The 13,142-nt window shown below is 37.1% G+C and overlaps 1 protein-coding gene across 2 annotated transcripts in view; it reads left to right on the top strand.

Annotated features, from left to right (window-relative positions):
• Window positions 1-11,593, top strand: part of BNC2 (basonuclin 2) — a 233,752-nt gene extending 222,159 nt beyond the window's left edge. Inside the window, exons 6-7 of one of the 2 annotated variants that reach the window (XM_053465891.1) lie at window positions 2,809-2,876; window positions 7,736-7,868. In XM_053465891.1, the coding sequence (XP_053321866.1) occupies window positions 2,809-2,872 (64 nt within the window). In that variant the 3' untranslated portion in view covers window positions 2,873-2,876; window positions 7,736-7,868. Of the gene's footprint in view, window positions 1-2,808; window positions 2,877-7,735 lie in introns of both variants that reach the window. The other variant, XM_053465890.1, reaches the window with a different exon arrangement.
• The last annotated feature ends 1,549 nt before the right edge of the window (window positions 11,594-13,142 follow it).

Here is a 13,142-nt window from a genome sequence, read left to right as displayed (position 1 = left end):
TGACAGATATGTTGGCAGCATGTTAATATCATCAGGAAGGTTTTGGTTCATGTAAAAGTTGAGGTTGGGGGCTATCAACTGGGCTCTTTTGTTTCATCCTTTCCCTAAAGCTCTGTCTATACAAATGAAGCACAGCTTACGAGCTGTTACAAGCAGTCCAAGATGAGGGCAAAATTCTTTGATATAGTTAGTATACAAGACAGATGTTCAAATTGCCTTTCCTGGAAACTGTTTCACAGCAGAACTATATGCATTTTATGGCACAGAGACGCCTGACAAAGACTTGTCATTCTATACCCCTTGGCTTGTATCTTTTAACCTGTACCCATAACGGGATTTTCGTTTTAATTTCCATCTTGTGGAGGCAGCATAATCACAAGCGTAGTCAGTAGAATTGCTTCTGTTCAATAGACTGAGCAGTTCTCGTAAGTTCCAAAAACAATCCCCTCTATACTGTACCTAGAACATTCCTCTGATTACGGGAGGTTTGTCTCCTCTTACCAAAGGCCTTCTGTGATCTTTGATTTTTAATTAAATACTTTGCAATACATTCTACTGTATTTTATATATATATATATGTTGAGCCCTGCAATGGCACATCAAGGGTAAAATTAAGCACCATGTCTGCATCTCAAATGCAAGATCATTAACTATTGCTGGCTTAGACTCATTACAAGAAAGATTGTTACATTATCTTTACCAACTAATCTCATTGAAATGATGGTTGACTGCAAGGCGGTCACCTATGAAATCCTGCAGAAGTTAAGAAGATAAATGTTGGAAACCTTTTTGGATTAATATGTTCGTATGGTATCTTGTGGGGGAGATATTGCTTGAAGATGATTAACAATCCTGGGACAGGCACATTAATACATTGCTTCCTCTGCAAAGTTAAATGGCTTCTCTGGAGAATCCCCCCATGTTGACTAGACAAGACTGGCAATTTTGTTTGCCTGCCACATTAGGGTGTCCCAGAGGAACACGAGGACTGGTGGGAAAAAAAGGAGTAGCAGAGTAGGCAGCATAATTCACTGTGAATTGAACAAAGAAGTCTAATTCAGATAAATGGCCAAGCCCAATGCATCCTACCTGTTATTACAACAGACATGCAGTATCTGTGCAGTAAATTAGTCAAACCCCAAAAGGACATGGTGGGAACATCTCTTCAAGTGTATAATTTGAGTGTTGAAGGAGCTGTCTTCGTGACCAGCCTGAATGATTTGCTTCTTATTGAAGGGGATGTAAATAGGCTGGTCTCCTCATCTTTAATTCGCCCGTGTTATCAACCCCCGTGCCTGGATAGTACACTTATTACTGTTCATTCATATTTTTCCTTTTTATTAAAAATATGTATTTGTGTGTGTGTGTATATATATATATATATATATATATATATATATACACATATACATACACGCATGCACATATACATAATATGCTATTTACATCCACACAAGCATACAGTTAGCTTTGATGCTTGTGTTATAAATATGGCATATGATCACAATGAAATAATGTGTTGATTTTTATGTAGTTTGCATTGTGGGTGGAGTCCATTAAGAGTAAAATAGAATATCAATTTGGCAATTTCCTACCGCAGTATGGGAATATAAAATAATTAGTAACAGACTTTACTAATTGCAGTGATGAGAAATCAATCACTTTTCAAAAGTAATGTTAAAACACTCGCATCCGTGGTTAGGCTTTTTTTTTTTAAATTAACATTATTTTTACTTATTCTGGCTATTTTATTGTCCTGGTGCTTATGCTGCTTCCATCCAAATATATATTTGAGACCTATTACACTCATAAGTGGAAATCATTCAAAATAGCCCAAGGCCATTTGTACATAAGCAACACATCCATGACTGTTTGACATTTTTCTAATTTGTTTTCAGAGAAAAATAAAATCTGGAATTTTACTTCATTTTAGCAGTCTCTCAGCGATATTACAAGTCTATTTTTGTAGAAATGTTGGCTGTTTGTACTCTACTAAGTATTTAAAGAAACTCAATTGTATACTGCATGTTTTGATGAATTTCACCCAAAATATTATATGTTTAATCTTCTGGGTAATGTATTGCATTAACAAATTTGAGAAAATATTTTGCATGTTTAAACCTGGGGCAGATTTCTTTTCCAATTCCAAGTCACATTGCAGATTGGTCGAGCTCTATAGCGTGGTCACAATTTTTGCACCACCGTTCAGACGTCCATTCTGCTGTGTGACTGTCTAGACCACACATGGCTTACTACTATCAAAGAGTGCTGAGTTTTAGTACCCTTAACCTATATTGTCCAATGAGTGTTACAGAAAAATCTTTTAGTATACAGTGAAATTAGGATAATTTTTCATTATATATACCATCGCTTACAGGCCTAACGTTATGCGAGAACGCGGCCATAGGAGAACCCAATCCCATGTTTAGAGAAACCATGAAAGAAGTCCATGTCTTCCCTGTAATGCCCCTTCATCACTACTTATTTCTAACCAGAATAAACTGCAAACACACAGAATATTGAATCTTTTAATAGCAAGGTGTGTGAATGCATTTCTTTGATGTTTTCTGATTCAGCATTAGCCACTTACAGTCAAGTGTCTTTGTGGTATTTCAATCCATAAACCCTGCATTTGGTACAGTAAATTCATTGAGAAATGGTGCCTAGGAGGACTGGGGAGTACTAGAATTTAGCAGCCTTTGATAAATCTGGGTTTCTGAATCTGCCCCATTATCAGTGATTTTGAAAAGCCAAGGATATGCCTCCAGAGTTACGGGTGTGGTTTGTTTCTGTTTGTTTTCAATGCAGAGCATCCGGATTGCACCCAGCGGATGAAGGAGCAATTGGGGCAGTGGGAAAATTAGAAATGTAACTGGGTAAATATAATTTTTCATAAGATTAAAGCTTGCTAAATTGATTGTTTGAACCTCTCTATTTTATATTTTATTATTATTTTTTTCTACGGCTGTAATTATTTTTGCACGTATTTCTCCGCATACACTTGTCACTCTAGAGGTGTTTCCTTGAAGTTGGGAAAAGCAGTAGCTAGCCTCTCAACCTACGCTAGCTTCCCTCGCTAATTCTCAAAATCTTAAGGGGCAATACTGTAATCAGAGCTCCTTCATATAACAGAACGGAAAGGAGACTACACGTAACAGAATCAGCAGGACCTGAAGATATATATAATTTTATAAGGAATGCAATCCAGCCTATTTGTGTCTGTGTTTAGTAATGAGCTATTGTTCTACATAAAACAAATATAATATATCATTGATTTTGTACCCTATACATCACTTGTTTAGTAGATTCTGTTACACACACCTGACCATACACACACCTACCCATACACTCTGCCTTTACACACACCTGCCCATTAACACGCATATACACATACACTGCCCTTACACACACCTGACCATACACACTGCCTTCAGACACACACCTGCCCATTAACACACATATACACATACATTGCCTTTAGACACACATATGCACCTACATAAACACACCAGCTTACAAATACTTATTGTAAAAACGGTCTGAGAGGTGGAATGGAACTGTGTGGAGTCTGGCTACATGTGTATGCTTGTCCTGCAAAGCTTGAAAGAAAATCACATGGGGAACCATGCTACTCTGAAGTGTTAACATAATAAAAAAAGTTCTGCTCTTACACACACCTGCCCCCCCCCACACACACAAGCTCACAAACACACACATATACTATACAGTATCTATACACATACACTGCCCTTACACCCCTTTCTCCCCATCTCTTACCTTTCTCATCTTCCATCCTCCATCCTATGGAAGCGTGAGGTCTGTCATTTTAGACCTCTGCTTTAGTGCTCCCTAATCACTATGCACCGGCTATTTATGCAGAGCACAGAAGCCAAGGTCTGAAATTAGAGATTGTGATCTGCCCAACCAGCCCTGCAGGCTGCAGCTGCTGATCAGGCGGCTGTGCGCCCCCTCGTAGCTGTGCCTGAGGTGAGTGCCTCTCTAGCCTCACCCTTCCTACAGCCCTGGACAAACCGTAGTAGAACAGTACGGTAAAAAACTGTTGTCTTGCATAGGTTTGCACACTCTAAAAATACATCTGCCTTTAAATGGCCAGTATGGAGATGCTCACATTTTTATGGAGGTGAAATCAAAAAGAGGCAGGACAGAACAAATAAATAACTTCTGGGACTGATATTTATCAAAGTTCATGTTGGACAGGGAGAGCAAGATGTCCGGAGAGTTAAAGTACGTAGTGCCAGTTCTTGTGGCACAATGACATTTGACTTCTCAGCATGTATAGTCACACATAGTGTTGAAAAACGTAGCACATATCATGCTCAATTAGAATGCTGTAGAAGCACTACATATGTAAAACAACAGGAAAACCTATAGTAAACTGAACTATAGTAACTAAACTATAGGAATTTGGAGTAGGGATATACAGTGTCCGTATGGACACCATTATATGCGACAAGGCTTTGGAAAGTAATTGGTACATATGGGAATTTAGTTGCGTTTGTCATAAAACATGAAATAGTGTACCCCTGACTTTGAGCTTCAGAATTTTTAGCTAGTTCCTACTGAATTGATCTAGAACTCAGGTTCCTCTTGATAGAACATCTTCTTTAGACATGCATATGCAAACAGTGACTTCTAAGTTCAGTTGCAATTCTGGGTACAGTGCATTTGTAATGATGTCTATTACAAACAAGCAGAGACTTTTTTTCTCTAAATGGTAGCAATAACATGTAATTTGTTGTACTATAGACTAATCTAAAAGGTACACATATATCGCTAATTTACAACACTGATGTTGGAAACCATACATTTGTACGCTTATCCAATAGTGCAACATAGAGAAGAAAAAGAAAAAAAAAAGTTTACGTTTATTTATTCATTTTGGAAAAACATACAAAAATAGTGATCTTTTTGAGACTGATTAACCTCTATTTCGAAAGAGAGTTAATTAAGTAAGTAGATTTTGCTTAATTTATATTTTCAACACGTTCTTAAGAATGATAGGGTAATTGGAGGAAATAAGTGTAGAAAGTGGTTCCAGTATGCTACTTTAATTTGTATTAAGAGATAGCTATTGGTTATCTGCCAATAAGGTGACTGATAAGGGAAGTGTTCCATTAATCAGAAGTTTGCACTTCATTAGGTTAAAGCAGAACAATGGGAGAGCCGCGCTCATAAGGCCTGTTAGCATTGCCCATCAGAAGGCTGGTGTGCAGAATAGATGCTCCGTGTGGTAATGGCATGTTCCCATGAAGTCATTACGTACTGCGGTTGTTTGATGTGTTTCTAAATTCAATGGACATAATTCTTAGGAAAACATACAGTTTGTTGGCGGTAATCGCTCTCTAACATAAAATGAAGCTTGGTAATTAGCTCTACTAGAACCATGCCTTCCATATTTTCACTGAATATAAATCTGTTTACTTTACTTTTTACTTAATAAACCCCTTTTTAATCTATATTTGTAGATAGATAAATCTGCTGATCTACTCTTTTGTATGTGTATATTTTTGAATTTGGAAAAGTGACACATCTGCTTTTAGATGTCCTGCTTTAGTTAGTGGCCTGATATTAAGATTAGGGGTTAAAGGTTAGGGCATTGCACAAACTGTTTACTGGACCACAAACCTCAAAGAAGGGATTCACAATCTTAATTTCTAAAGTCATTGCTAGATTTCAGTGCATAGAATATTATCCCTAAATATAACACTCTTTGGACAATCACTTGTCTTAATTTCTTCCGTGGCAGAGACTGAATTTTGGATTAGCGATCAGAGATATTAAGAAAGTCAGCCTCTCGTAATCACATTCATGGCTGTTTTGTAACTCTAGTTAAAGTGTAGGCTCCTTTGATCACAGTTCACCATGCCTGCTGTCGGCACATAAATGCTCCACCGTATCAGTTTTCTGATCTTAAATAATGTGCCTGGTTGCAGATTATTGTTGACAGCTTCACACAATAATAACAGTAAATATGTCTAACAACTAAATTAATGTCTCCTTTCCTGGTGGCTTAATAGAAATCTTGTCCATGCAGGCAAAAGGAAATAAATTAAATAATTTGTCGCATGCAAACTTGTTTTTTATGGCCCATTATTTTTTTGCATATGTTGTATTGTGTTAGGTTATTAAATAGAAGTGCAGTAGATTAAGGAGTGACGAGAGAGCCAGGGATCAATTCTTTTTCAACTAAGGTGGCGTAATGGAAATCGACTTCTATGAATGAACTCTTGTATCGAAGTTATGAGGAGCAGAGCTAATGTACTGCCGTGAGTTCATCTTTATTATTGTGTTACACCTGAATCAATTGGCAAAGATGTCCCCCCCACCTCTTCTTCCCTTAAGATGGGACTTAATTGAATAAAAGTCAATGTAATTATATTAGCAGAAGTAAGCACTACTGCTGACAGAGGGAAGGGGACACTGCTGTACAGATCTCGTCTGTGCAGTTCTGCACGCTTTTTGAGCTGACAGAAACAGAAGACGGCTATACCATCTAATTAGATTGTAGGTTTTTTTTTAACTGCTGTGGGTGAGAACGGGATAAAAGAAAACATCCCCTTCCCAATGTGGCAATCACGGGCTCCTCTCTTTTCACAAGCCATCTTCGGGAAGCACTTGTGTCCAACTGGGGAGTCTTTTGTACAATTGTTGATTTATGCCATATTCTGTTCTATGATTCTTAGAGTTCATTTACTCGCTGCAGAGCATGGCAAACAAAACTAAAATACTGTAAACCGTATTAATCCAACATTTTATAAAACTGCTTTATTTAAGTACAAGTCTGTCCCCTTTGACGCTTCTGCCTCATCCCTCCAGTACGATACTTTCTGATGCAGTGCTAGGGTTGGTGTATTTTACTTTCTGTTTCTTACGTCATATCAGCGAGTCAGCTCACCTCCCATGATCGTAGTTTTTTTCGGTATATTGTTTCAACACTTTAGAGCACATATGCATACATACACACATATGGTGTCATTTTTTTATGAAAGCATGTGTTTAAAATGAAACAGTTTTGAGTTTTTTGTTTGCGTTCTATTTTAAGTGAATTGCATGTGCATATTGCATGAGTAGTGTTGCATGCCATTAGATGCTTGTTCTAAAGGAATGCTTGTATATGTAAGTATAACTGTTTGTATACCTAACATGCCACATAATGTTTGTTTAATCATCAGACAGTAAAGGATTTTATAGCAAGCAACTTGGAAACATTTTCCTAAATCTATGTTGTATAGTAAATAGAATCCACAGGACAATGCACGTTTCTGTTAGAGAAAAATGTCAATGTTTTTATGTTAGTTTAGTATATATGCTCGAGAAAATATGTTAGTAACTTTATATTTTTAGATGTGTGGCACATGTTCCCACAACGGTCCTAGTAGTCACTGTGTAAGTTTGCAGTCTTAACCAGCTATGGTGGTCAAATATTGTTAGACATTATTTTCTGCACTCCCCTTCTTTGAAACAAATCCTGAAATACGCCCTGATTAATTGTCCAAATACTAAATGAGGCACAGTTCAGATACACACACAGAGCTGGTAGATGAGCCGTGATGATAACACGTTTAAATCATGTTTTGAGCAGTACAGAAACAAATTAATTTTAGGCTCTGATGATATAGTTGTAGTCCATTTCCAAAAGACCTCAGAGCATGTTTGATGTACGATTGTAATGTATCTTAATTTTAAATATTTTTTTTTTTTTTTCTGTTTTTAGACATAGTGCCAATATTAACCTCCACCGCAAACTGCTGACCAAAGAACTGGACGAGATGGGGCTGGACTCCTCTCAGCCCAACCTCCGTGATGAGTTCTTGGCAAAGATCTATGGAGGTCAACATCCCATGGATCTTGATATTAGAGAAGATACCACCTCACCAGTTGGTACAGAGGATTCCCACATGAACGGCTATGGACGGAGCCTAGCAGAGGACTACATGGTCCTAGATTTGAGTACAACTTCAAGCGTGCAGTCCAGCAGCAGCATCCATTCTTCCAGGGAGTCTGATATGGGCAGTGATGAGGGCATCCTATTGGATGACATTGATGGGGCCAGCGACAGTGAGGAGTCCTCTCTTAAAACTGATGCTCCCGCTGCTGGTATGGGACAAGTGACTGATGTAATGGAATCTTCCGTATACAATAATTTTGCAATGAGCAATGGTGGTATAATGTGCAACATTTGCCACAAAATGTACAGCAACAAAGGGACCTTGCGGGTCCACTACAAGACAGTTCACTTGCGAGAGATGCATAAGTGTAAAGTTCTTGGGTGCAACATGATGTTCTCCTCTGTACGCAGCCGAAATCGGCACAGTCAAAACCCTAACCTACATAAAAACATTCCTTTTACTTCTCTGGAATAGCTTCCAGATGGACTCTGCAAATTTCCATTTATCACAGATGATACACCTGAACTGCTCCATATTTATATATATATACATACATATATTAAAATGTATGTGTATGATATATATATCTATATAAATAAATATATATAAATCTAGATATATATATTCTTTTTTTAACAAAAAGAAAAAATACAAACACTAGGTGCTTTTTTATTTTCACTTAGGGTGAACAGCCCTTAAAACGAATAACGAAAGAAAAAAAAAAAAGAAAAACACAAAAGAAATTTCAACAAACTTTCAGTGGTGTATCCCATTTTTCTATGGAATGAATCCTTGGTTAATTCCAAAGATATTGTCTTAATATCCCAGTGACTGTTGCCTGCAAAAGAAAGAAACATAATGAAAACAAAACAAATAAAAAAAAATGAAATAAAAAAGCAAACAACAACACACCTTTCTTCTACTTGTATTTTGGGGGAAGAAGCGAAGCATGGCAGATTCACATGTAAATATTGAGCCCCCAACGTGGACTGTATATATATCAGTTGGTATCAGTGATCGTGGACTATTTTTTGCTTGTTTCAGTTACATGCAGCTGTGTTCAGGAAGTTTGGTTGCTAGCTAGCTCTTTTCATTCATTTTAGCTTTAATGTACATTTTGCAGCACAGACCCTGAAACATGACTATGTTTTTAACTACCCGCTAGATTTAGAGATACCCTGGTGTTGCATGCTTACAGTGCTAACAATGGACTTACTTTTTTCCCTCCTTTTTTTGTACTATTTACATAAAAGCAGTCATGCACTTTCCCCCTTCTCCCGAACACTAAGGATATGTAATGATATCCTTCATTTTTAACCCTTCTGTGCTGAATAAAGTATGCTTCCAGGCATTGCTGAAACCTGTTTAGGTACTGGAATGAGTAATTAATGCCATATCCTTCAATTGTTTTGGCAAGAGAAAAAGCTGGTCAGCGCAAGAGCATGATTGCCAAAATAAAAGTATTAAAGAGTTTTTCGAGATGCTAAAAAGAACTGCCGACTTTGCACATGTCACTAGATTTCATTAAAAATTCTGTAAAGCTGCAAGCCATATTCTATGGGTCGACAAAAGTTAAAGCTAAAATCAAACACTACAGAAAAACAATACAGATCTTTTTTTTCTCCTGGACTCCAATCAGTTGTCACGGAAAATCACAAACTGCATTCAGTGTATTTATTACACTTATTTTCACATGCCACAAAAATGCATATATGTGTGATGCTCGTTTGATCCTCTATCTATGGCTCAGAATAGTCTTAATTTTAATTTATGTTGCAGGAAGTACAGTGTTAAATGATACCAACACTGGTATTAATCTTAATTTACCGACCCTTCCTTAAGGACACTTACAGGCTGCAGAAATCTTTTTAAGGTGCTCTTTCAGTTTTTCATGTACTTAAATGTTCTGTGCCACATCCGTCAGTGTGAGAGAGTTTAAAATTCAAGCTACATGTGCACATTAAATATGGTTAAGAGATCTTATGTTCTGACCTGTAATTATTCATAGACTATTCCTAACATTCCAAGGGGAACACCAAGGACATCTTAACTAGTGTACATGTGCCAAAGAGGATTTCTTAACCACAAAAAATGAAGTTTAGATGAGGCTGTTGCCTCTTTAAGTTTTCCAGAAGTTCTGAGCTATTCCCTTCAGAGTTAATGCATATGTGGCAAGCCATCTTGGCAGTGAAGGATTTTAATATTACATCCCAAATTTACAAGCCCTGACCTTATTGTATTAACTGGATCCAGGTGGCTCCCCTAACTTCCCCTGATAGAAAGCCCAGCCAATGTTGGTCCCTTGATGTTTATATTACCAGAAACAGGCTAAAGCAGTCATGGGATTGCTTCATTTGTGTTTGGACTGGGAATGGAGGCACACAGATTAAGGGCCGGTTTGTTCGATTAGAGTTTAGATGGTCAGCAGTTCCTTGTGACCTCATTGCACATCACTGGTCAGCCCACACCCACAGGTCAAGAGTAAGAGCACTTACAAAGAAAGAGAAGCATGTGCTTGACCTCAGATGGAAAACATTCCTGTTGCAGTGGAAACATAAGAAGGAAATGAGAGCTAAATGTTTCTTGTTGTCCAGAGGGATCTTACAGAGAGCAACACTTAGAAAATTAGTCAAAAGCGCAAGGCACTTTTTTTTTTCTTGAAACCTTTATGTGTTTTCATTGTTTACGCATTTCGCCTGATCTGGTAAGCCACACAGGCAGCTTACGTTACCCCAAACTGTCCCGGCAGAAGGATATTTACATAAGTTAAGTGTTCTGCCAAAATTGGAGAAGGATATCTGCGGCGCAGCCTGATTCTCTACTCTCCAATTAATACCTCTATCAAATGTACAAACTCTCAGAGATACGTATCGGAATATCTTCCTGTATCTAGAATGCCGAATCTCAAAATACCATGTTTGTTAAATTACTTAATCCATTTGTATTCATACCTATGCCTGATTTTGGTTTATTTTTGTTATGTATGCAGCAAATGTCTCATGTTTGCCAAAGGAATTTATCATATGTGTCCTTTCTCTTGTTCCTCTTATTGTCCTATTGTACGATGCTTGATATTGATTCCAAATATATGCATTGCTAGCAGACAAGACAGTATTTACATTGACACTGATGGCAGAAATTTTAACTTTGTTAGCAAAAGAACTGTTAAAAAAAACAAACAAACAAACAAAACATTGCCCAAAAGGGAAAGACTGATTATATTTCTTCTTGGGTCCACAGTGATTAAATACGGAAAATACTTGTGAAACCAGTAATATACTTTTTTTTTTTTTAATTTAAAGTTACACATGTCAAACACTAATGTTTACTGAGAAAAGCTGAGGAATTTTTTGATGACCATTTTTTTGGGAAAATGTCACTGAGTTTTACGTACTACTCTCGGTTTAAATTGATAAGTATTCAGCGTAGTTTTTTTATACCGTTCATGTATACTGTACGTGTTTGTTAAATTGCAACCAGGTTAAGTAAAGTGTATCCTTCTTATTGAGCTTGTATGTGTGTCAGTGATAACGTTCCCTTACACTGCCCGTGCTCCAACCTACGAGAGGCGATAGAGAATTAATTTCTTTTCAAGAGACTACAAGCTGTTTTCTCCAAGGCACACTTTTCACTGTATGATACAAACGTTTTAATAATAAAAGAAAACAAATGGTGACTCAAAATACATCAGTGTTTCACTTGCTGATACAGGTTCCTGTTATTGCTACATATTTGTTAGCCATTGAAACCTGACTAACAGAATGCACTTAAAGTGTGTATTTTCAAATGCACGCTTAGAAATCCGATGCTATTTCGAAGATTAAACACAGCAAAATGATGACGATAAAGGGCATTTCTGGCATAGACTTAAAATTTGTAGTACATATTTTATAAGCACTGTTTGTAATACATACAATATGTTTCTTATTTCGTAACACTACTATTTTTAAAGTGATGTAGCAATCACTGATTTCTTGGAAAAGAATGACTAATATAACAATTATATATATATATATATACATATATATGTATAAATTATAAAAGCAAAGGTTCACACCTCCAAAAGGTTGATAGGTCATCTATTAAGACAATAATGTCTCATTTGGAGTATTTCATCATTACTATCTCAGGATCAGTGGGGTATACCTGCTGATGGTTCTTAACAATCTCCCTGTTGACCTTGAAGAATGCAGCTTCATTTGATCCCTGGATTCTTTTCCACACTGCCAGTGTCCTTGTGATTATTCCTAGCAGTTCTCAATTATTTTACAGTAATTGTTACCACAGGTTCTCATGGGAAACATTTCCTGAGAATCCAACATTTTTTCAATGAATAAGCATGTTCTCACCTTACCACTTGCCAAAGTGCAATGGGACTACAGTGTCACAAAACGTAATGTTTATCAGTCAAATAATACATGTTCTGACACCTCACGCATCACTCTGAAATCATGTCCTGACACCTTGAGCATTGCATGGACTTCTGGAATATAGGTAGGTTTAAATGCAAGCAGACACTTTTTTGAGTTCAGGTCTGCATAAATACGCGTCTTCAAAGTCTTCAATCTTAGAATAGCATAAAATAAGTTATATGAAATGCACAGGACGTTATATGTGTATCTTCTCGTTGTTTAAATTGTGTAAGTTTAACATCATCAGCAAAGGAGTGGTAGTGGAATCCAAACGATGAGATTAGTTGTCTGAGGGAGGAGGTATAGCTAGAGAAGAATAGAGGTGCCAGAACCATGGAGCCATGAGGTACACCAAAAGAGCATGGTAGGGAAGTGCCAGAGATTGAGATGCTAAAAGTACAGACAGGTTGGATTTAAAGCAGAGGAGAGCCATGTAGGGGGTGTGCAAGAGAATTATCAAAAGTGCTTGAAGGTCCAAGAGGATAAGCAAGAAGTGATCTGTTGTATAAGCAGTGAATGGATTTTTGGTAATTTTGATGAGGTCTGTCGTAGTATAGTGTTGTGTAGATAAACTGGATTGTGAAGGATTAAACATAGAGTTTAAAGAAAGAAAATTGGTTAAATGATAGTAGGTTAAATATTGTTGTAGTTCAGAGGCCAGAGGGAGAAGGCAGACAGACGCATAGTAAGATGGAGATGTGCCTGATGAAAAATAGAAATTGAATGCTACATAATATTTTATAGAAATATCTATATATGTTAATATGCTATATTTATACACAAGCAAATGTGAATACAGTACCCTTCACAAATATTGGCA

This window comes from Spea bombifrons, chromosome 1, assembly GCF_027358695.1.
Source record: "Spea bombifrons isolate aSpeBom1 chromosome 1, aSpeBom1.2.pri, whole genome shotgun sequence".
In the NCBI taxonomy this organism is placed as follows: Eukaryota; Metazoa; Chordata; class Amphibia; order Anura; family Pelobatidae; genus Spea; species Spea bombifrons.
The sequence above is the reverse complement of the archived record's forward strand: the minus strand, read 5'-3'. Positions and strand labels throughout refer to the sequence as shown.